This window comes from Ursus americanus, chromosome 5 (assembly GCF_024610735.1).
Source record: "Ursus americanus isolate L20-20 chromosome 5, mUrsAme1.1.p, whole genome shotgun sequence".
NCBI lineage: Eukaryota > Metazoa > Chordata > Mammalia > Carnivora > Ursidae > Ursus > Ursus americanus.
In genome coordinates, this window is record NC_142131.1 from 55,297,066 (window position 1) to 55,319,389 (window position 22,324).

General features: G+C 40.9%; 2 protein-coding genes across 5 annotated transcripts in view; both read left to right on the top strand.

Annotated features, from left to right (window-relative positions):
• KLHL3 (kelch like family member 3) overlaps window positions 1–22,324 on the top strand; it is a 177,395-nt gene that overhangs the window by 24,788 nt on the left and 130,283 nt on the right. The window lies entirely within an intron of this gene.
• HNRNPA0 (heterogeneous nuclear ribonucleoprotein A0) lies at window positions 6,161–8,967 on the top strand. The gene has a single exon (XM_045794626.2). It carries the CDS (start codon window positions 6,471–6,473, stop codon window positions 7,392–7,394), a length of 924 nt encoding a protein of 307 aa, XP_045650582.1. The 5' UTR covers window positions 6,161–6,470; the 3' UTR covers window positions 7,395–8,967.

The following is a 22,324-nucleotide window of genomic DNA, read 5'->3' on the forward strand; positions in this document are numbered from 1 at the left end:
GATCACGCCCCGAGCTGAAGGCAGACGCTTAACGACTGAGCCACCCAGGTGCCCCATATATTTGTAATCTTTCTTGTACTACTACTTCCAAGACTGTTGAGCTCCTGGAGGCCAGGGACTTTTATCCACAGTACCCAGCCCATGAATGAATTAAATATGATGAATAAATGAAAATAGAGTGGTCTAAATGCTTTTGTTTTAGAAGGCTCATAATCTGGTGTGAGTCTGTGCATGTGTTTGTACTTGGGTATGTATGTTTTAGGGCAGAGATATTCTGAGAAATGTCAAATTGTTAAGTCCTCTGTCCTAGTTCATTCAGGCTGCTATAACAAAAATACAGAGACTGGCTAGCTTATAAACAACAGAAATTTATTTCTCAGGTTGCCTGGGTGGCTCAGTCAGTTAAGTGTCCAACTTTTAATACCAGCTCAGGTCATGGTCTCAGGGTTCTGAGATCGAGCCCCATGTGGGCTCCATGCTTGGTGTGGAGCCTGCTTAAGATTTTCCCCCCTCTCCCTCTCTCTCTCTCATCTTAAAAAAAAAAAAAAAAAAAAGGAAATTTATTTCTCACAGTTCTAGAGGCTGAGAAGTCTAAAATCAAGGTCCCTGCAGATTTGGTGTCTGTTAAGTACCTGGTTCTTGGTTTATAGTTGGCCATCTTCTCATTATGTCCTCATATGATGGAAGGAAGACTAGAAAGCATTTTGGGATTTCTTTTTATAAGGGTACTAATCCCATTCATGAGACATCCACTCTTATGACCTAATTACCGTCTGAATTACCACCCCCTCAAAATACCAGAACATTGGGGGTTAGGCTTCAACATATGAATTTGGGGGGACATAAAACATTAAGTTTGTACCATTCTCTGCTTCTGATAATCTACCCCAACCTCCCACATATCTGGCTGTAAATTAAATATCTGTTATTCCTAGAGTTTTACATGTAAGAATTCCAGGTTCATTTGGGGTCGGAACATGAATCTGGTTCCAAAACCAAGGTAGCTTACCTAGCTTTCAAGACAATTAGTGGCCAGCCTCCACTGTTACCTGTGAGTGTGTGTTTGTATGTAGGGTAGGGTGGAATGGTGGGCTATACACTGGCTGGCCTATGGCTTCCTCCAATGGACAAAAAGCCAGAAGCTACTGGTTACATCTTTTTAAACATTTTTTTAATTTTAAAATTGAGATTTTACTGACCTGTAACATTGTATTAGTTTCAGGCATACAACATAATGACCTGATATATGTATGTATTGCAAAAATGCTTACCACAAGTTGACTTAGCTTTCTTCATCATACATAATTAAAGTTTTTTTTTTTTCTTACGATGAGGACTTTTAAGATCTACTCTCTTAGCAACTTTCAAATATGTGGAACATGAATGTTAACTATAGTCACCATGTGGTTCATTACATCCCCAGGACTGACTTACCTTGTAACTGGGAGCTCGTACCTTTTCTCTGGTCACTTCTCCTAAATTTGGGAAGCTGTCATTTTTTTACACTAAGCCCTTCTCCTTTGACATCTCTTCTCATGTGAAGGAAATTGCTATAATTCCCTTCTGAAAGCCTACATTTTGTACCCAAGGTAAAGAAATACACAAACAGTCAAATAAGATACAGTTAGTATCTCCACAGATTAAATAGGTCTGTGTATTCTTTTGCCTCAGGACAGTCCCTTTTAAAGCCAATCCTCATGGTGGCTTTTTAAATAAATAAATAAATAAATAAAATTATATTGTTATTTTGTTATTAAATATAATAATATTAATTTATTATTAATATTAGCATATGAACTAGCATGGGCCACTTGATTCTTTGACACATCAGGTTCTTTCTTTTTTTTTTTCCAATATATTTTTTAAGCAAAAAGCATTTTATTCAGAGTATTAGTCTTAGATTGCCCAAGAGGGGAAGTGGAAAGAGGCAAGTGCCTTTGAGTGAAAAATGTGAGAGGAGCCCCAATAATGACATTTTTGCCATTCTGTCAACTGTGGGGTTCAGAGTCAGACTTCATTTAGTAAAATAAGTAATGTGACCTTTCACATATCATCATGATGGTAAAAGATTCATACCCAAACACATCATTATTTTTCCTCTATAATATCAATTCAAGTGCTTCATAGTATTTTTAGCTAAAGAATCATTATTTCCTTATTTTTTAAATTAGCTATTTGAGGGAAATTAGGTAGTTTGCATTTTTTCTACTATGAACGGTATTGAAATCCTTGTAACTAAATCTTCACACAGATCCTCACTTATTTCCTTAGCATAAATGTCCAGAAGCATAATAACTGGTTTGAAGGAATGGGCCATATTTTAAGGCTTTTGATTTGAGTTGCAAAAGAGTCCACTAGAAAGATTGTAGCTCATCATAAATGACAGAAAGTGCCCTTTTGGAAGGTACCTTGAGGAAATAAAAATGGAACATGTCTTAGTTTGTTAGGGCTTCCATAACAAAATACCTCAGAATGGTGGTGGCTTAAACATCAGAAATTAAAAAACAAAACAAAACAGAAATTAATCTTCTTGCAGTTCTGGAGTCTGGAGGTCCAAGATCAAAGTACCAGCAGGGCTGGTACCAAAGAGACGTCTCTTTGGCTTACAGATGGCCATCCTCTTGCTGCCTCTTCATATGGTCGTTCCTCTGTGCACATGTACCCCTGGTATATCTTTCTCTTTGTATAAGGACATCAGTCGTATTGGATTAGGGCCCCACACTAAGAGCCTTATTTTAACTTAATCACTTCTTTAAAGACCTCATCAATTACAGTTACATTCAGAAATATTGGGGGCTAGGGTTTCAACATATGAATTTTGGGGAGGGGACACGATTAAGTCCATACCAGAACCCTAACTGCAAAAAGAGACTCTTGGATGTCAAGAAAAGTTGATTTAAAAAAATTGGAGTTGCTGCTTTCCAGAAATACAGGTTATCATAGTTTTCCCTTTCTTCTGCAGTTCATTCTTTTTCCCTTTCGCCCATTCTCTTTCTTTTCCTAGGTATATTTCAGTACAGTAAAGTATACCCAAAATACACCTTTTCTAGTGTGTAGTTGTAGGAGTTGTGTAACCACCACATTCAGTTACGTTTTTTGTAATCAAGCTTGCAAGAGGGATGGAAACCAAATGTATAGATTTCAGTTATATTTTAAATTTTTGTTTTGTTTTGGAAGGCTGAGACACTGGTAAGCAAGGTAAAACCAAGAAACAAACTCAGGCAATGATCTGAAAGGTAAAATAGGAAAAAAAAAAAGTTTTTCTTCTTGAATTATCTGAGGGTTAGGAAATTAAGTGCTTCATTTAAGTGTTTATATAATACTCCTTATTCACTGTGCCCACCTTTACCAATCCAATCTCCAAAAAGAATCTAACATGCCAATTATCTTGCATTTATCCTGGCTTCATAAATGTCACTTAAACATGCTTGTGTTGCCTCCCTATAGGTAAGGGTTTTTTATTTTTTAAAAAGATTTATTGATTTACTAGAGAGAGTGAGCAAGCTCATGAGTGATTTTTTTCCCTATACTGAGCCACCCAGGTGCCCCAGGAAACCGGCATTTTTATACGGTCCAGAGCCCCTATATGTAAGGTTTTTAATCAGACGTATGCCTCTGCGAAGCTTTCCTAGTCTTTAGAAATTAAACCCATAATGGATTCCCAATTAGGTGGTATGGAGGATTTTGAAAAAACAATATAGGAGAAAACTATTACTTTGGAATTTATAGTTTGGATGAGAAAATAAGTTATGGTCTTAATCACTTTTTCCTTCAGAAATTCATCTTTTATATTATAACCTTTTTCTGTACGGCTTTTTTTTTTTTTTTTTTTTTTTTTTAAGACGTAGGGATAGGAGGGGCAGAGGGAGAGAGAAAATCTTAAGCAAGCTCCATGCCCAGGGTGGAGCCCTAGCCAGGGCTCAATCATACAACCCTGAGATCAGGACCTGAGTCTGATGCTTAACTGACTGCACCACTTAGGCATCCCTAAAATACATTTCTTAAGGTCTAATCTCTCATGTGAGGTGTAATCTTGGGCCGGGAAAACAGTGCCCTGTAAATATCCCATATCACCTTAAACAACTATTATGTTCATCATCTCCCCCACTGCCTCCAAAATAGTTTCCTTTCTTAATTTTGTAGTTCTTTCATGCTACAATTTTAGTGTTCCAGATTTTAAGCACTGAAATTCTTTTGTTTTCCTCATTATCATCAGTTAGCAAATCCTGACATACCTGAATTTTGTGGATTTTCTGTAAAAAAAAAAAAAAAGCTTCCTACTGTCCTCTTTTAATCAAGAGTACATTGATCACTGTCATGCTGTATATCATTCTTGTTATCTGCTTCTCCCCAGTAGGATATAAGCTCTAGGAGGGCAGAAAAGTTTGTCTGTTGTTTACTGCTATATTCCCAGCACCTGGTATGTTTGTTGGATGAATTGAGCACTTAGTATGTACCAGCCACTGTGCGTTTACATACAGAATTTCATTTAGTTTTTAAAGCCACAGTGGGGAAGTGTTACATTGTTTTGAGTTTCAGATGAAAAACTGGCTACGTTTTTAAAAAAGGTTAAGTGACTTGTCTAAAGTCACACAACTGGATGATCACACACAGTAGGTGGTAGTACCAGACTCTAGTTCGTCCTCAAGCCTTGATGCTTAATCTATATGCCTTTGAAATAATTTTGACTACTATCTAAATTTCAAGGCATTCCGTAAGTGTCAAAGACTCTAAACGTATCTTACCCATTACTATTTTCTATTAAAAACCTCTTGTTCCACACTAGTCTGCTTGCTGTTCCTTGAACCTTATTTGATTTTTGTTCCCTCTCTATTTGCTCATGTAAAGTCCCTTTAGAAATTTTACCCAGCCTTTGAATCTGAGGTTGAGTGCATGTTCCACCTCTTTCACCATTCATTCCTGAATACTCCAGGATGCAGCGAGGAATAACTCTTATTAACCACGTCCGTCTTTTTTTATCTTGCTTTGCACATAAAGGTTCAATAAGTGGAAGCCGTTATAACTTGCTTGCATTTGCACCTGAGTGAGGGTCGGTCGGTAAGGCACTTACCAGGGGTGCGTGATATTTATATGTTATGTCTTTGTGTTGGGCCCCCAGTTTGTTATAAAATGCTTTAAAAAAGCTAACGTGTTGGGAATAAAGCAACGCGTAGGTAACGTATACCTACGAAACGATGTGTTCCCTTTAGTAAAATGAAAATGCCATCTGTCGGAGCGCGCGAGGCGAGGCTGAGAGGGGCGTCGGGAAGGGCTTTACGGATGGTCTCGCGCCACGCCTCGGTCGGAAGTCGGAAGCGCTTGTGCACGCCGTCGCCCTTCACCTGGCCTCGGGCTCGCTTTGGCACAGGGCCACGTGCCAGTGTTCTAGTTTAACCGCGCGTCGGGCCCCCCGTAAACGGTTAGTAACCGCCTTTCCCGACCAGGCCTCTACCCTCCATCTTTGTGCGGACCGGGGGCGGGGGGGGCGGAGAGGATGCCAGGTGTAGTGGCCCGGCGGAACCGCGGCGGGTAAATCCAAGCCCCCAACCCCAACAGTCAAGTTTTCAAAAATCCCGCGCGTGGCGCCCCAGGCCGCATCCGTTGGGAATGGCCCCCAGCGCGCCCCCGCTCACCATCCCCTACCCCCAAGCCCAGGGAGGGGGGGAAGGCGTCAGGATGGCAAGCAGGTTCTGCACAGAGCCGGCGCCGGGGCTAGCGCGCACCGGGGAGCGCGCCCGTCCAGCGGCGGCCGAAAACGGAAGTGGGCGCGAGCGGATCGCAGTGATTGGCTGAGCCCACATGTCTCTCAAGGGGCTGGCGCGAACGCCACTGCGGAGTTGGGCGAGGGGATACGGCAAGGGGAGGGGGCAAAACACTGGGAACAGCCGCGGGGCTGGGAGGAAATGAATTGCGGAGGTACGCGGACAGCAGGGAGAGTCCCTGGTCAGGGAATGCGGGGGAGCCAGGGTGTGAAAGCGGGACTGTAGAGGCGGTGGCGGGAGCAGCGCAGGCCGAGGGCTTGAATCGACCGCGGAGGGCGGGGAGTCCGTGACCGAGAGCGGCGCTGCGGCGCGGTAGGCGGGACTAGGGAGAGCGACTCAGGGATTGGCGGGCAGCGCTGGGCTGCCGTACGTCGGCGGTGACGCACGCCTCGGGGAGGGTGCGCGCGCGTTCAGCGGCCTCTTTGTGTGGTGCCCAGATAGGGGAGCGGAGGTGGCGGTGGCGGTAGCGGCGGCCTTGGTTGTCTTCCAGTCTCCTCGGCTCGCCCTCTAGCCGGCACCTCTCCCCTTCCCTCCCCCTTCCTTTTTTCCTCTTTCCCTCCCCTTCCCTTTTTCCCTTCCCCGTCGGTGACCGGCGGTGGCGGCTCCAGCAACGGCTGGGCCCAAGCTGTGAAGAGGCCTTAGCCAACGATAACGGCGACGGCGAAACCTCGGAGCTCGCAGGGCGGGGGGAAGGCCCGGGCCGTGGAGATGGAGAATTCCCAGTTGTGTAAGCTGTTCATCGGCGGCCTCAATGTGCAGACGAGTGAGTCGGGCCTGCGCGGCCACTTTGAGGCCTTTGGGACTCTGACGGACTGCGTGGTGGTGGTGAACCCCCAGACCAAACGCTCCCGTTGCTTCGGCTTCGTGACCTACTCCAATGTGGAGGAGGCCGATGCCGCCATGGCCGCCTCGCCCCATGCCGTGGACGGCAACACGGTGGAGCTGAAGCGGGCGGTGTCCCGGGAGGATTCGGCGCGGCCGGGAGCCCACGCCAAGGTTAAGAAGCTCTTTGTCGGGGGCCTTAAGGGAGACGTGGCCGAGGGCGACCTGATCGAGCATTTCTCGCAGTTTGGCACCGTGGAAAAGGCCGAGATCATTGCCGACAAGCAGTCCGGCAAGAAGCGTGGCTTCGGCTTCGTGTATTTTCAGAATCACGACGCGGCAGACAAGGCCGCGGTTGTCAAGTTCCATCCGATCCAGGGCCATCGCGTGGAAGTGAAGAAGGCAGTCCCCAAGGAGGATATCCACTCCGGTGGGGGCGGAGGCGGTTCTCGGTCCTCCCGGGGCGGCCGAGGCGGCCGGGGTCGCGGCGGTGGTCGAGACCAGAACGGTCTGTCTAAGGGCGGCGGCGGCGGTTACAACAGCTACGGTGGTTACGGCGGCGGCGGTGGCGGCGGCGGCGGCTACAATGCCTACGGAGGCGGCGGAGGCGGTTCGTCCTACGGTGGAAGCGACTACGGTAACGGTTTCGGCGGCTTCGGCAGCTACAGTCAGCACCAGTCCTCCTATGGGCCCATGAAGGGCGGCGGCGGCGGCGGTGGCGGTGGCAGCAGCTGGGGCGGTCGCAGTAACAGTGGACCTTACAGAGGCGGCTATGGCGGTGGGGGTGGTTATGGAGGCAGCTCCTTCTAAAAAAAAAAAATCTAAAAATGCCTGGGAGTGGCTATAGGGGTAGCTCTTTTCAACAACCCAGCTAGGGTCAACTCCTAAGTTCCTTCCTCTCCCACCGCCTTCCCCATTTTGCCCTTGGGGGAGCCGCTTCTAAGGCTGCTTATCCTTGGGGGTGTTGCCCTATTTGCCTGCCACCTCTCTTGTCTCTCCCTCTGAAGATGGACTCGGCCCCACATACACATTTTTGTGTTACAGTCATTGATGGACTATATTTTTTTATTATTACTTGGACCTTGGTCGTTTTTATACTAGCAAAATGTCTTGTTTTAATTTGTGTTTTGGGGGGGGGTGGGAGTGAACTTGCTGATTCTGTAGCAAAACCTGGGCGGGGGTTGGGGTGGGGGGGTAGTTTACTTTGTTGTAAGGACTTGATATCTGGCTACAGCGTTTTCTATGAAATCTACTTGGATCCCATGCCTGAAATTTGGAAGCATATGTACAAAAATCATTTTTACGTTTTATTTTTAATAAATCATTGTGTTTGACCGTATATGTCTAACATTTTTTTTCTAGGATTCATTCCGTACCGTTTTAAGGGATTAGTTAAAAATTTTTCGTGTTAATTCTTAATTCTTGATGTGTATTTAGAGAAACTTTTAAAAGGTCCTTTGGTGGTTTTTTTTTCTGTTGCCCTTCTAGTGACGTGTTGAATTTTATCCCTTACAGGCAAAACTTTTGAAGTGGTGGATGTAGCTTTTTAAAATCTTTAAAGTTTTTGTGCATCCATCTCTTGTACTAAGCGATTTGCTTATCATCTTGACATGGTTGGTCACTTCTTTCTATGAGAATTTACTTCAAAGTATGTACTGTGTAGTTCGAAAAGAAATAGTTTGTGTTAAGCATGTGTTTTCATTCATATAAACTGTTTAAAAATTTTCAGATGGCCTAGTTTCATCCCTCTTACTGGTTTGTCTGTAATGAATGGTTACAAATAAGGGTTATATTTTACCCTTAAACTAAATGCTTTTTTGTATTTTCAGAGCAGGTTTAAACGTTTTTTCCTATAGCTGAACTGTTGTCCTCTTGGAAATCCTTCCCCCAACCTTTGTAGCACCATCTACTGGCAGAATGGCAGTACATCTGCAAAACAATTTGTTTAAAAAACTTGTTTAGGATAATCGCATCAGATTTAGAAGTTTTGCCATCAAAAATCTGTGCAGACTTTGGTTACACATTTACTTGTAACTAAGATGGCTTTACGGTAATGTAGTTAACAGTCCATATCACAATTGCCCTTTCTACATGAGATTTGAAAATGTAAACTGCTATGCATAGCTTGGGCAGTGGCCCCAAATTGCTATGACAACTAACGAACCAGCTACGTGTACTGGTATCTTAGGTGCAAGTTGTAAAACAATATTTGTGTATTCTGCTTGGTTAACAAATGTATATTTGTAGCCCTTTCATGCAATAGAATTCAAGTTGTTGTTTATAAAAAACAAAACAAAACGATATAGGAGAAAATTGCCTTCCTGGATAGAAATATAGAATAGCAACATTTATGGATATCACAAATAAAGAATTCAATTCTTTACATGATTGAGTGAGAGTATGTATAACCTGGTGGGTGGGTTCAGAGTACCTATAATGTAGTACACTTGATTTAATGTTATGGTAATATTTCTAACTTGAATATTGCATTCAAAAGCCCAAGTGTATAGTAAGAAGCTTTCTAAAGGGAGGTTAATGGGCTTTAAAGTAAAAGACTATTATTAGCATTGACTTTGTTTTAGTTTTTGCTGCTGTATATTTTTTAATATCTTAATTCTTGCCAGATTTTTTATCTTAATTGCTAGGGTTTTCATTTCGAGAGATATGAGGAAAGGTGAAGCTTGGGAGGCTAGATTGTGGCTGCGCAATGGTCACTTTGACAATGAATAGCTGATGTTTGGTACAGTTAACTTGAGTACACCTCTATGACAAATGGGATAGTTGTTTTTGCACGTTGAGTAAATACAAATTTTTTGCTCTTAAACGGTTCTGCAGTTTCCTTAAACTTATTTTTCGTTTTTAGTGAAACATGATACTACATGTGGGCTTCTTCATTTGGTAGTTTAGTCCTGTTTTTTGAGTGCCTCTAAGATACAGAAAATGATATGCTTAAAGTTTTTATTATAATAATTATTCTGCTTTCCTTTTATTCAGCTTTAGCGGAAAGATCCAGTTCTTTGGGGTCAGTTGGAATAGTCAGTCCCCTTTTTGGAGGGTTTCCAAAGTCTAATAAGGTTATTGTTACTTTGTATTCCCAACATAGTGACTTCTAAAAAGTAAAACGAATGATGTAAAAGGATTACCTGTTAATTAGAAAAGCAACTCAAGGTGCAGTTTATGGTATATTAATACTTCATTGTCGTGTATTTACCTTTATAGATTCCTGTAATCTGGACTGGTATTTAGTGAAGGCAAAAGCACAGTGGTATTTAGTCTTTCTGGAATTCTTGTCGATTTTTATAGAAGCAGTTTTGACATACAGGTTTTTTTTCTTTTGGGGGACCACTGGTTGTATTTTTTAAGTCCTTCCACCTATGAGAACTATCTAAACATTATTACTTGAAATTTAAGAATTCACGAGGTCGTACAGAATCTAGTAAGTAGAGTACAATTTTTGCGCCATGCTTGAATCTAATTTGAAAGATTATCAAAATAAAAACCTATTTTTTTTCTCCTTCTTGTGAAGAACTTTTACATTTACAGGAATTTTAGTATAAATCCAGTGGTAATTATTAGTTGAAATATTTTGAAAGGTATTTAAAGATTGATGGTAGTTTTAAATCTTCAGCTTGCAAATGGTTAACTGTAGTTATTGGGATAACTACAGAATGATATACTGATTGTTTCTTCCTATAATGTAGTGATTTTGAACATAATTTCTTAAATCTGCTTTACGATAAATTTTTGCATTTAAGCAAGGTTAAAGGGTTTGAGGATACGTGAAAATTTGATATTTACGATTATTCCCCTCAAGACCAGAAGTGACAGTGTCACTTAATTGGTAGGCTTCTCTTAAGTGCTTGCTTTTCTCAAATTTGAGAATTTGCATTTTATGTTAAATTTTGTATGCCTGTATCTTTGCTGACTGAAAGTGGACCTTTGGATGTTGGATTGATTTGAGCAAAACTGCAACTAGACAGTAGATGGATTTTACCTAGAAAGATAACAGTTGGGTAAGTCTCTCCTATTTTAGCCAACTTAATGAGTGTAAGATTTTGATTATTGGGAAAAATTCCTTCTATTCTGTTTCAGAAGGCCCCATTTTGTTTCTATCTGAAACAGGGCAACAAAAATTGCCTCTAAACCAGAGTAGGACAGTGCTTTTTTCTTAATGTCTCTTTGCAGGTTACTTTGATGTGCCTTTGTTTCATGCTTTCTATTAAAAGTGAAAATACATTGTAAGATTTTTTTTTCAATAAAGAATCCCTTGGAAGAATAGGTAAAGCCTAAGAAACGTAATTTCTACAGTATGTTATTTTAAAAATTGTTATGTTGCATAACATTTGGATTGTCACAGAAAATAGCATTATTACTAGGAAGTAGAAAATACAGAAATCTTACTGAATCTTGGGGCTGGTGTATTTTAAAAATAAATTTACTAGTGTTAAATAACTGGTTATAAATCAAACTAAATGAAAAGTGAGTAAATATTCTACCAATATGATCAAATCCTCTTAAGGATAATCATTAGTAAGTTTACATTCAGCTAGCTCTTTTTTGTATGCACCTAAATTTTTCAAAATAGGATTATATAGTTTTGCATTTTTTTATGTATATCAATAACATTCTCATATAAAAAGACAAATAGACCTTTCTCCGTCTATTGTCTATACGGTTGACCCTTGAACAAAATGGGGGTTTGGGCACTGACCCCCCCCCAACCCTATGCAGTTTAAAATCTGTATAAGTTTTGACTTTTCCAAAACCTCACTAATATCCTGTCAGCTGCTGGGGCGCCTGGGTGGCACAGCGGTTAAGCATCTGCCTTCGGCTCAGGGCGTGATCCCGGCGTTCTGGGATCGAGCCCCACATCAGGCTCTTCCGCTATGAGCCTGCTTCTTCCTCTCCCACTCTCCCTGCTTGTGTTCCCTCTCTCGCTGGCTGTCTCTATCTCTGTCGAATAAATAAATAAAATCTTTAAAAAAAAAAAAAAATATCCTGTCAGCTGGATGTCTTAGCGATAACATAGTCAATTGGCGCATGTGTCCTATGTTTGTGTATCATATATTGTATTCTTATAATGTAAGTTAGAAAAAGATTATTATTAAACTCATAAGATAACAGCTACAGTACTATACGGCATTTATTGAAAAAGATCACTAAGTGGACCTATATAGTTCGAACCTGTGTTGTTCAAGGGTCAACTCATATGTTGGTATAGTTGTCTTACAACTTAAAATATTCCTTTTGATGGATTGAAGTTTTTTTCTCTTGATCTGATGAATAATGCAGTGATTATTATCCTTGGAGATATGTTCTTGCTGATCACATGTGTACTTAGTTGATTAGATGGTTAACTCAGAGTTAAGTGTGCTAGACAGAATGCAGCAGTTTTGTGGTTTCGTAAGTATTTTTCAATTCTTAGTATACATACAGAGAAAGGTACATATTCACTTGCAGGTTTTTTTTTTTAATGTTTTTTTATTATATTATGTTAGTCACCATACAGTACATCCCTGGTTTCTGATGTAAAGTTCGATGATTCATTAGTTGCGTATAACACCCAGTGCACCATGCAATATGTGCCCTCCTTACTACCCATCACCAGTCTATTCCATTCCCCCACCCCTCTCCCCTCTGAAGCCCTCAGTTTGTTTCTCAGAGTCCATAGTGTCTCATGCTTCATTCCCCCTTCTGATTACCCCCCCTTTCTTTATCCCTTTCTTCCCCTACCGATCTTCCTAGTTCTTATGTTCCATAGATGAGAGAAATCATATGATAATTGTCTTTCTCTGCTTGACTTATTTCACTTAGCATTATCTCCTCGAGTGCCGTCCATGTTGCAGCAAATGCTGAGAACTCGTTCTTTCTGATAGCTGAGTAATATTCCATTGTATATATGGACCACAACTTCTTAATCCAGTCACCTGTTGAAGGGCATCTCGGCTCCTTCCACGATTTAGCTATTGTGGACATTGCTGCTATGAACATTGGGGTGCATATGGCCCTTCTCTTCACTACGTCTGTATCTTTGGGGTAAATACCCAGTAGTGCAATGGCTGGGTCATAGGGTAGCTCAATTTTTAACTTTTTAAGGGACCTCCACACTGTTTTCCAGAGTGGCTGTACCAACTTGCATTCCCACCAACAATGTAGGAGGGATCCCCTTTCTCCACATCCTCTCCAGCAATTGTTTCTTGCCTTGTCAATTTTTGCCATTCTAACTGGCATAAGGTGGTATCTTAGTGTGGTTTTGATTTGAATTTCCCTGATGGCTAATGATTTTGAACATTTTTTCATGTGTCTGTTAGCCATTTGTATGTCATAATTGGAAAAGTGTCTGTTCATATCTTCTGCCCATTTTATGATTTGTTTCTTGCGTATTGAGTTTGAAAAGTTCTTTGTAGATCTTGGATACCAGTCTTTTATCTGTAGCATCATTTGCAAATGTATTCTCCCATTCCGTGGGCTGCCTCTTAGTTTTTTTGACTGTTTCCTTGGCTGTGCAGAAGCTTTTTATCTTGATGAAGTCCCACAAGTTCATTTTATCTTTTGTTTCTCTTGCCTTTGGAGATGTGTCATGAAAAAGGTTGCTTTGGCCGATGTCGTAGAGGTTGCTGCCTATGTTCTCCTCTAGCATTTTGATGGATTCCTGTCTCACATCGAGGTCTTTCGTCCCTTTGGAGTTTATCTTTGTGTATGGTGTGAGAGAGTGGTCAAGTTTCATTCTTTTGCATGTAGCTGTCCAATTTTCTCAGCACCATTTATTGAAGAGACTGTCTTTTTCCCACCGGATGTTTTTTTCTGCTTTATCAAAGATTAGTTGCCCAAAGAGCCGAGGGTCCATTTCTGGGTTCTCTATTCTGTTCCATTGGTCTATGTGTCTGTTTTGTGCCAGTACCATGCTGTCTTTGTGATCACAGCTTTGTAGTACAGCTCGAAATCTGGCATTGTGATGCCCGGAGCTTTGTTTTTCCTTTTCAACAGTTCCTTGGCAATTCGGGACCTTTTCTGGTTCCATACAAATTTAAGGACTGTTTGTTCCAGTTCTTTGAAAAATGTCCTCGGTATTTTGATCGGGATAGCATTGAAAGTGTAGATTGCTCTGGGTAGCATGGACATTTTAACTATGTTAATTCTTCCGATCCATGAGCATGGAATTTTTTCCATCTTTTTGTGTCTTCCTCAATGTCTTTCAAGAGTGATTTATAGTTTCTAGAGTATAGATCCTTTACGTCTCTGGTTAAGTTAATTCCAAGGTAACGCATGGTTTTTGGTGCTATTGTAAATGGGATGGATTCCCTGATTTCTCTTTCTTCAGTCTCATTATTCATGTATAGAAATGCAACTGATTTCTGAGCATTGATTTTGTATCCCGCCACATTACTGAATTGCTCTATAACTTCTAATAGTTTGGGAGTGGATTCTTTTGGGTTTTCCATATAGAGTATCATGTCATCTGCGAAGAGACACATTTTGACTTCTTCTTTGCCGATTTGGATACCTTTTATCCCTTTTCGTTGTCTGATTGCTTTTGCAAGGACTTCTAGTACTATGTTGAATAATAGTGGCGAGAGTGGGCATCCTTGTCGTGTTCCTGATCTTAAGGGAAAGGCTTCCAGCTTTTCCCCATTGAGAATGATATTTGCTGTAGGCTTTTCATAGATGGTTTTTATGAGATTGAGGAATGTACCCTCTATCCCTACACTCTGAAGGGTTTTAATCAGGAAAGGATGCTGTATTTTGTCAAATGCTTTTCTGCATCTTTTTAGAGAATCATATGATTTTTGAATTTTTCTTTCTGGATAAAATCTAAGACATTGATAGATTTGCGAATGTTGAACCACCCTTGCATCCCAGGGATGAATCCCACTTGGTCATGATGGATAATCCTTTTAAGTACTATTGGATTCTATAAGCCAGGATCTTGTTGGAGGATTTTGGCGTCCATATTCATTAGGGAAATCAGTCTGTAATTCTCCTTTTTGATGGGGTCTTTGCCTGGTTTGGGGATCAAGGTAATATTGCCCTTATAGAATGAGTTTGGTAGCTTTCCTTCTGTTTCTATTTTTTTTTTTTAAAGATTTTATTTATTTATTTGACACAGAGAGAGACAGCCAGCGAGAGAGGGAACACAAGCAGGGGGAGTGGGAGAGGAAGAAGCAGGCTCATAGCAGAGGAGCCTGATGTGGGGCTCGATCCCAGAACGCTGGGATCACGCCCTGAGCCGAAGGCAGACGCTTAACCGCTGTGCCATCCAGGCGCCCCCTTCTGTTTCTATTTTTTGAAATAGCTTTAGGAGAATAGGTATTATTTCTTCTTTGAATGTTTGGTAGAATTCCCCAGGAAAACTGTGGGGGCCTGGAGTTTTGTTTTTTGGAAGGTTGTTTATCACTGACTCAATCTCTTCATAATTAATTGGCCTGTTTAAAAAATCAATTTCTTCCTGTTTCAGTCTTGGTAGTTTATAGGTTTCCAGGAAGGCCTCCATCTCTTCCAGATTGCTTAATTTATTGGCATAAAGCTGTTGATAAAAGTTTCTAATAATCCTTCCAATTTCATTGGTGTTGGTTGTGACCTCTCCTTTTTCATTCATAATTTTATTAATTTGGGTCCTTTCTCTATTCTTTTGGATAAGTTGCCAGTGGTCTGTCAATTTTATTAATTCTCTCAAAGAACCAGCTTCTAGTTCTGTTGATCTGCTCCTGGTTTCTAATTCATTGATTTCTGCTCTAATCTTGGTCAACTGCTTCCTCGTGCGTGGATTAGGCCTGTCCCTCTGTTGCTGTTCCAGCTTCTTGAGGTGAGAATATAAAAACCGCATTTTAGATTTTTCTATTCTTTTGAGTGAGGCTTGGACGGCTATGTATTTCCCCCTTAGGACTGCCTTTGCAGTATCCCATAGGTTTTGGACCGTTGTGTTTTCATTCTCGTTGGTCTCCATAAATTGTTTAAATTGATTTTTGATTTCTTGGTTTATCGAATCATTCCTGAGCAGGATGGTTCTTAGTCTCCAAGTGTTTGCATTTCTTCCAGATTTTTCCTTGTGGTTGAGTTCCAGTTTCAGAGCGTTGTGGTCTGAAAATATGCAGGGAATAATTTAAGTTTTTTGGTATCGGCTGAGACCTGTTTTGTGACCCAGAACATGGTCTATCCTTGAGAATGTTCCATGGGCATTAGAATAGAATGAGTATTCTTTGGTTCTGGGGTGTAGTGTTCTATATATATCTATGAGGTCCAACTCGTCAAGTATGGCATTCAAAGTCTTGTTTCTTTGCTGATTTCTTGCTTAGGTGATCTGTCTATTTCTGAGTGTTGAGGTCCCCTACTATTAGTGTATTTTTATCTATATGTCTCTTTATTCTGGTTAACAGTTGGCTTGTGTATCTTGCTGCTCCCCTGGTGGGGGCATAGATATTTATAATTGTCATATCCACTTGTTGGTTACATCCTTTAAGAATAATATAGTGCCCTTCTGTGTCTCTAACTATAGTCTTTAGTTCAAAATCCAATCTGTCTGATATGAGAATTGCTACCCCAGCTTTCTTTTGAGGTCCATTGGCGTGAAAGATGGTATTCCATCCCTTTACTTACAATCTGAATGTATCTTTAGGTTCAAAATGAGTCTGTTGTAGACAGCAAATGGATGGGTCATGTCTTTTTATCCAGTCTGCAACCCTGTGGCGTTTATGGGAGCTTTTAGGCCATTTACATTGAGACTGATTATTGAGAGATATGATTTTAATGATGTCATGTTGCCAGTAAAGTCTTTGTTTCTATAGATTGTGACTTTCTGTTGTGTATCACTCTTGGGGCCTTTTTACTTTTATAGAACCCCCCTTAATATCTCCTGTAGGGCTGGTTTCATGGTTACGAAATTGGTCAATGACTGGCGATTCTGGAAGGTCTTTATTTCTCCATCAATTCTGAATGACAGCCTTGCTGGATAAAGGATCCTTGGCTGCATGTTTTTCTCTGAAAGAGCTTTAAAAATGCCCCCCCCCAACCCTTTCTCTCATTCCAGGTCTGTGTAGACAGGTCTGACGTAATTCTGATACCTTTGCCTTGGTACGTGAGAAATTTCTTTGTCCTGGCCGCTTTCAATACTGTATCCTTGGATCTAATATTTGTGAAATGCACTATGACGTGACGTGGCATAGGTTTGTCATGGTTGAGCTTGGGAGGGGTCCTCTCTGCCTCTTGGACACGAATGTTTGTTTCCCTTGTTAGATTAGGGAAGTTTTCAGCTACAATTTGTTCAAATATCTCTTCTAGACCTCTGTTTTTCTCCACCCCCTTGGGGATGTCGATGATTCTGACATTGGAACGTTTCATTGAGTCAGTAATCTCCCGTAACCTATATTCCTGAGCGTGGATTTTTTTGAGTCCAGATTCTATTTTAGCTTTCTCTTCTGCTAACCCATCCTCCAATTCGCTGATACGTTCTTCTGCCTCATTCACCCTGGCCGTCAGAGCCTCTAGTTTTGACTGCATTTGGCTCATAGAATTTTTAATTTCTGCCAGATTCGCTCTCATTTCCGCCTTTAGAGATTCTACATTCTCATTAACATTTTTGTTAATACTTTTTTCAAGTCTACACATCATCTTGACCATTGTTACTCTGAATTCCATTTCTGATAATTTGGTTATATCCATATCCATTAGTTCTGTGGCAGAGGCCACAGACTCATTGTCTTTTCTTTGCTGGGGGGGATTTCTCCTTCTCGTCATTCTGATGAGGAGAGGGTGCGGGGTTGTCCAGAGCCCAAATTATTGACCAGGACCCAGGCCGTGTGCCTTGTTTTATAGGGATCTTAGGGATGTGGGCTTCTTGATTTTTCAGCCTGCCTTCTGGGGGAGGGGCCTGCTGCGCGAATACTCAGGCAACCCTGTTTGGGTAGAGTCTCCGTGTCCCCTGCGAGGGGGGATGGGGATGGGCACACTGTGAGCCGGTGTTTCCAGGCTTTTGTTCTCTGGCGGCTTTCCCTGGCGGTTTTCTGTGCCTCTTCTGAGAGTCAGAGCAGCAGTGGCCGAATCTCAGCCTCCGTCTCAGAACAGAGGAATTGCGGACCCTTCTCCACTGATGTTCTGGCCACTTTAACTCTGTTTCTGTTGGTGCTGCTCAACCCTGCAGCTTCCGGGATGTGCGCCCAACACCCGGCGTCCCAGCCCTCACTTCCAGGGCTGGCGCGTCTCTGTCCTTTGTGTTTCTAACACCGCCAGCTGCCAGCCGCCCTGCGCGCTCCCGGAGCTCCCGGTTTCAGTCTGGTTCCAGTGAGCACACTGGAGCTCTGTTTCAGTCTGGTGGCGCGCATTCCCCGGCTCACGGTCTCAGTCTGCTGTCTCGTGGGTGCCGGTCCGCGAGTCCGCCCACTCCCCCGTGCAAGTGGCTACCGCTTCCCAGCGCCCGAACGCGGTGGCTCCCTCCCCCTTCCGTTTATTTTGTGATATCTGTGCGCGGTTTCACGGTTCCCCGCTTCGTACCTCAATACTCAGCGCTGGAGATGTTCATTTGTAGGGATCCAGATGTATCTTCCTGCGTCTCAGGCTGATTCCGTGGATGTTCAGGCTGGTCTGGTACCTATCCAACTCAACTCAGGCGACTGGCTGAAAAAGGGGTCCCCTACTCCTCCGCCATCTTAACTCCCTCCCTCTCACTTGCAGCTTTTTAAAGCCTTAGGGTAAATTCAGAGAAAACATTTTAGTGAAAATTTTCAAAGCTAGATTATACATGATAGAACAGTATTAATGGTCTTACCATTTCAGGAACATACTCCTGTTTTCCCCTTTTGTTTTCTTCAGTAGTTTTTACTGCAGAGATATTTCACAGTTTTTCCATATGATGGCTACATATTATCACTTAAGACATTTCATTACTGTCTGAAATAAAGGTACCACTGATTGTGTTTCCTGTGTGGCTTGCGTTAGGTACTCTGTACATCATTTATTTTAGTCCTCAGAATAACTGAGAAGATCCTATTTGTGTGCTTAAGATCATGGAGCTGTTGAGAATAAGAAATAGGAATCTTTTTGCTTATTTTTAAAAAGCCATTGTAAAGTTAAAAAAAAATTGCTCCTGTTTTCTTCCAGTGGCCAGAGATAACCTTTGTTAACAGTTTGTGTACTTCTAGATCTTTTCCTTTAAATGGCAAGATAGAGAGATACATACGCATATATATGAATTTTAACATCAAAGACATTTTTCCGTATTTACACATATATCTTAAAAGACTATATGGTGTACTATAGTATAGATGCACATCATTTATTGATTAGCATATTTCCAGTTTTCTTTTAATTTAAAACTTTTTTGGAGGCTTTGTGTTGCCATTTACAACATATAAAAGAGGAAAAAAATTAAGTACAGGAGCCTGGCTGAAGCTTTTGGTTATACCCGTATATAGATAGTTCTCTGAGAAATCTGCTAGAACCCTACAAGGATTTTTCGGATATTTAGTAATTTTTCCTCCCAGCTTTGTGTTTGTTTATGAGAAAGAGTTGGTTAAAAAATATGTAATGTATCTACATTAAAAATGAGCCTTTATATTCTGAAGGGACTATACATTGAAGTCTAGGAATTAATAGCAATAATTAGGCAGTTTATTGTCCTTTTCTAGTTTCAGATGTGTGTGACTAGAGGTATTTCACTGCAGAAATTGCTTTTAGTTGAATTAAGGGACTTGCTAAATATTTCCTCAAGAAGCTCTTGAGAAAGTAGAGAAAATAACAGACTGGAAAGGGTTTACTCTGGATCAGAGGTGGGCAATACCCAAAATCTAAATTTCCAGTTGCATGGATTCAGATCTTACTATTTAACCTTGGTCAGTCAACTTACTTTTCCTGGACTACTACTTCCCGTGATGTGGAGACTAGAATTGCTTAGATCCTTTCCAATTTGATACTGTTAGTTTTTAGTCCTATTTGGTAATTAATTCATTAACAGCCTTCAAGAGGAACTGTGGCACTAGTTTTTATAATTCATTAAACAATTTATTGAGCATGACTTAGCTAAATAATAAGGATGAGCCCTTGCTCGCAAGGTACCCACAGTTTAGTTTGGGGGGTGGGAATTTAATCAGTTATGATAGAATGTGGGCGTTTTAGACATATATATGAGCAGTAGGGATGACTTTGTGTGTGAGTCAAGGGAAACGTTAGAGAAGAGACATTAGCACTAGTCTTGACATTTAGAATAGGTGGATGAGGTGGCCAAGGCCATTCCACAGCTTTTTTTTTTTTTTTTAAGATTTTATTCATTTATTTGAGATAGGAGAGAGAGAGCACAAGCAGGGCAGAAGCAGGCTCCCTGCTGAGCAGGGAACTTGCTGCCGGGCTCAATCCCAGGACCCCAGGATCACGACCTAAGGCAAAGGCAGACACTTAATTGACTGAGCCACCCAGGCGCCCCCCATTCCACAGCTTATACCAAAATGCAGAGCCTGATGTATTGGGCTGTTTACGTTTTTTCTTGCATTACTAGACCGCAAGGTAGACCTTAAAAGCGCATCATCCATTTTTATTTTATTATCTTGCATTATTTTAAGATTTAGGATTTTTGCTAAGTATTGATAGCAAAATCAGCTTAAGGGAGGCGGAACTTGATTCAATGATAGAAATACAAAACAGTTGAAATATTAAGTGGGGAATGATAATCACTATATATTAATGAATCTTTCCATAAGGAGTGTAATTTACCTTTGATAGACCCCTTTTATTAAGCTGCAGTTAGCACTATGCTCACTGCATTTTCATCTTATAAATATCTTATATTTTGACTTATTAGCTGATTTTAAAATATAATTTTGTTGGAAAATAACTTTTACAGTAATTAAATCAGTTTGTGATACAAAAGAAACTGAATTTGCCATAATTGAAAGGTTATATGTTCTCTGCATTTCATTTTAAAAATGAAGTTAACATTTGTATAATTTTGAGGGAGGCATTATTTGAAAAATAAGTGGGCATGAATTATTAGCCTCAAATTGAATTTTACTTTAGCACTTCGTGAATGTTCTTGATGTTTAGTCTTTTGCTAATTATAATGTGTGGAATTATTTTAGTTGGGAAATAGAATTTATTACTCATTTCAAAAAGAGGCACACAACTGCTTTGAGAACGTTAGTCTTTGACATTGGAACTTGCTTTTGGGTGAAATTCACATTCTCCCTTAATGAGAATTTAAATGTTACTAGATAAAACGTTTATCATAAAAAGGAGATACTTGGAAGCTGCTTTTAAAAAAAGAATCCCAGGGGCCCCTGGGTGGCTCAGTCCTTAAGCTTCTGCCTCCGGCTCAGGACTCTGGGATCAAGCCCCACATCAGGCTCCTCCGCTGGGAGCCTGCTTCTTCCTCTCCCACTCCCCCTGCCTGTGTTCCCTCTCGCTGGCTGTCTCTCTCTCTGTCAAATAAGTAAATAAAAAATCTTAAAAAAAAAAAGTAAAAAAAGAATCCCAAAGTAGGAAGGGCAATTGAGTCTCGTGTACTTACTTTTTCCACCTACTTTTTTGCTTGTACTTGGAGCTAGATGAGCTGAATATTCACAGAGGAAAAGGATCCACAAAAATACCTTCTTAGGTAGACATTCTTTTCTTGTCTGTGTGCCTCCTCTTCCCAAGTAGATTCTCTTAGGCTCCTTTGATTGTATTACCACTTTGCTAAAAATACAAAAAACCAAAAACTTCCTGAAATAGGTTCATGTCATCATCTGCTTTAAAATTCTCTGATGTGAACTAAAATTCTTTGGTGTGTACCATTTAAATGGCATGCTTATTTCCCAGTGTTTACCATCATTTTCATCAGGTATTGATCACCTTTGTGCAAAAGACATCTAGAATCTGGAGATACACAGCAGTGAGACAAACATGGTTTCTGCCTTCAAATAACTTGCATTCTGATTGAAATTCAGTTTCTTTTGAAATGATGGATTCTTTCCTTTTCAGCATCACGGCACCATCTCAGTTTGTTAACACCATACAAACAGTTTGGAGTTCGTCTTATTGTTATTTAGTGTACATTCTCTGATTATATTAGGGCTTCACTTCTTCACTGGTTACTTGTTTGGATACCATATGAAAGGTGCATTTTTTTTCTCTGATGCTTATGTTGCAAATATAATTTGCCGCAGAGTAAGCATCTGATTTAATATTTCACAGTCCTTAAGGACATACATTTTGTCATCAAATAGTGTAGATTTCATTCCTGACTCTGTCTCTTTCTAGTTCTGTGACATCGAACAAATCGGCCTGAACCTTTATTTCTTTGTCTTTAAAAGGAGGGACTATTAGTAATACCTGTGTCACAGGGTTGTTGAACAGATTGAGTGAAAGAATGTATTTAAAGGACTTAAACTATATTCTCTGGTACACAGTAATGTTAAAATTATGACCTCTGATAAGAGGCGTGACTGCCTCTAAAAGGTATACCTTTATTTCATCCCCAACCCCCAACCCTGTGGTATTTGCACAGTTAATGAGGTGAATGAATAACTGTCTTGAAAAGAATAGTGACGTATGTGTATGTAGTCTGTAGAGCAATCTTCGTACTAGATTGGTTTTATTTTTTTTAAAGATTTTATTTGTCAGAGAACACAAGTAGGGGGAGCAGCAGAGGAAGAGGAGAAGCAGGCTTCTTACTGAGCAGGGAGCCCCAATGAGGGACTCGATTCCAGGACCCTGGGATCATGACCCAAGCCGAAGGCAGACACTTAATCTAATGAGCCACCCAGGTGTCCCCTGAGATT

What these genes read in the sequence shown, in the direction of transcription:
- HNRNPA0 (XM_045794626.2), top strand. Translation starts at nt 6,471, where the DNA reads ATGGAGAATTCCCAGTTGTGTAAGCTGTTCATCGGCGGCCTCAATGTG.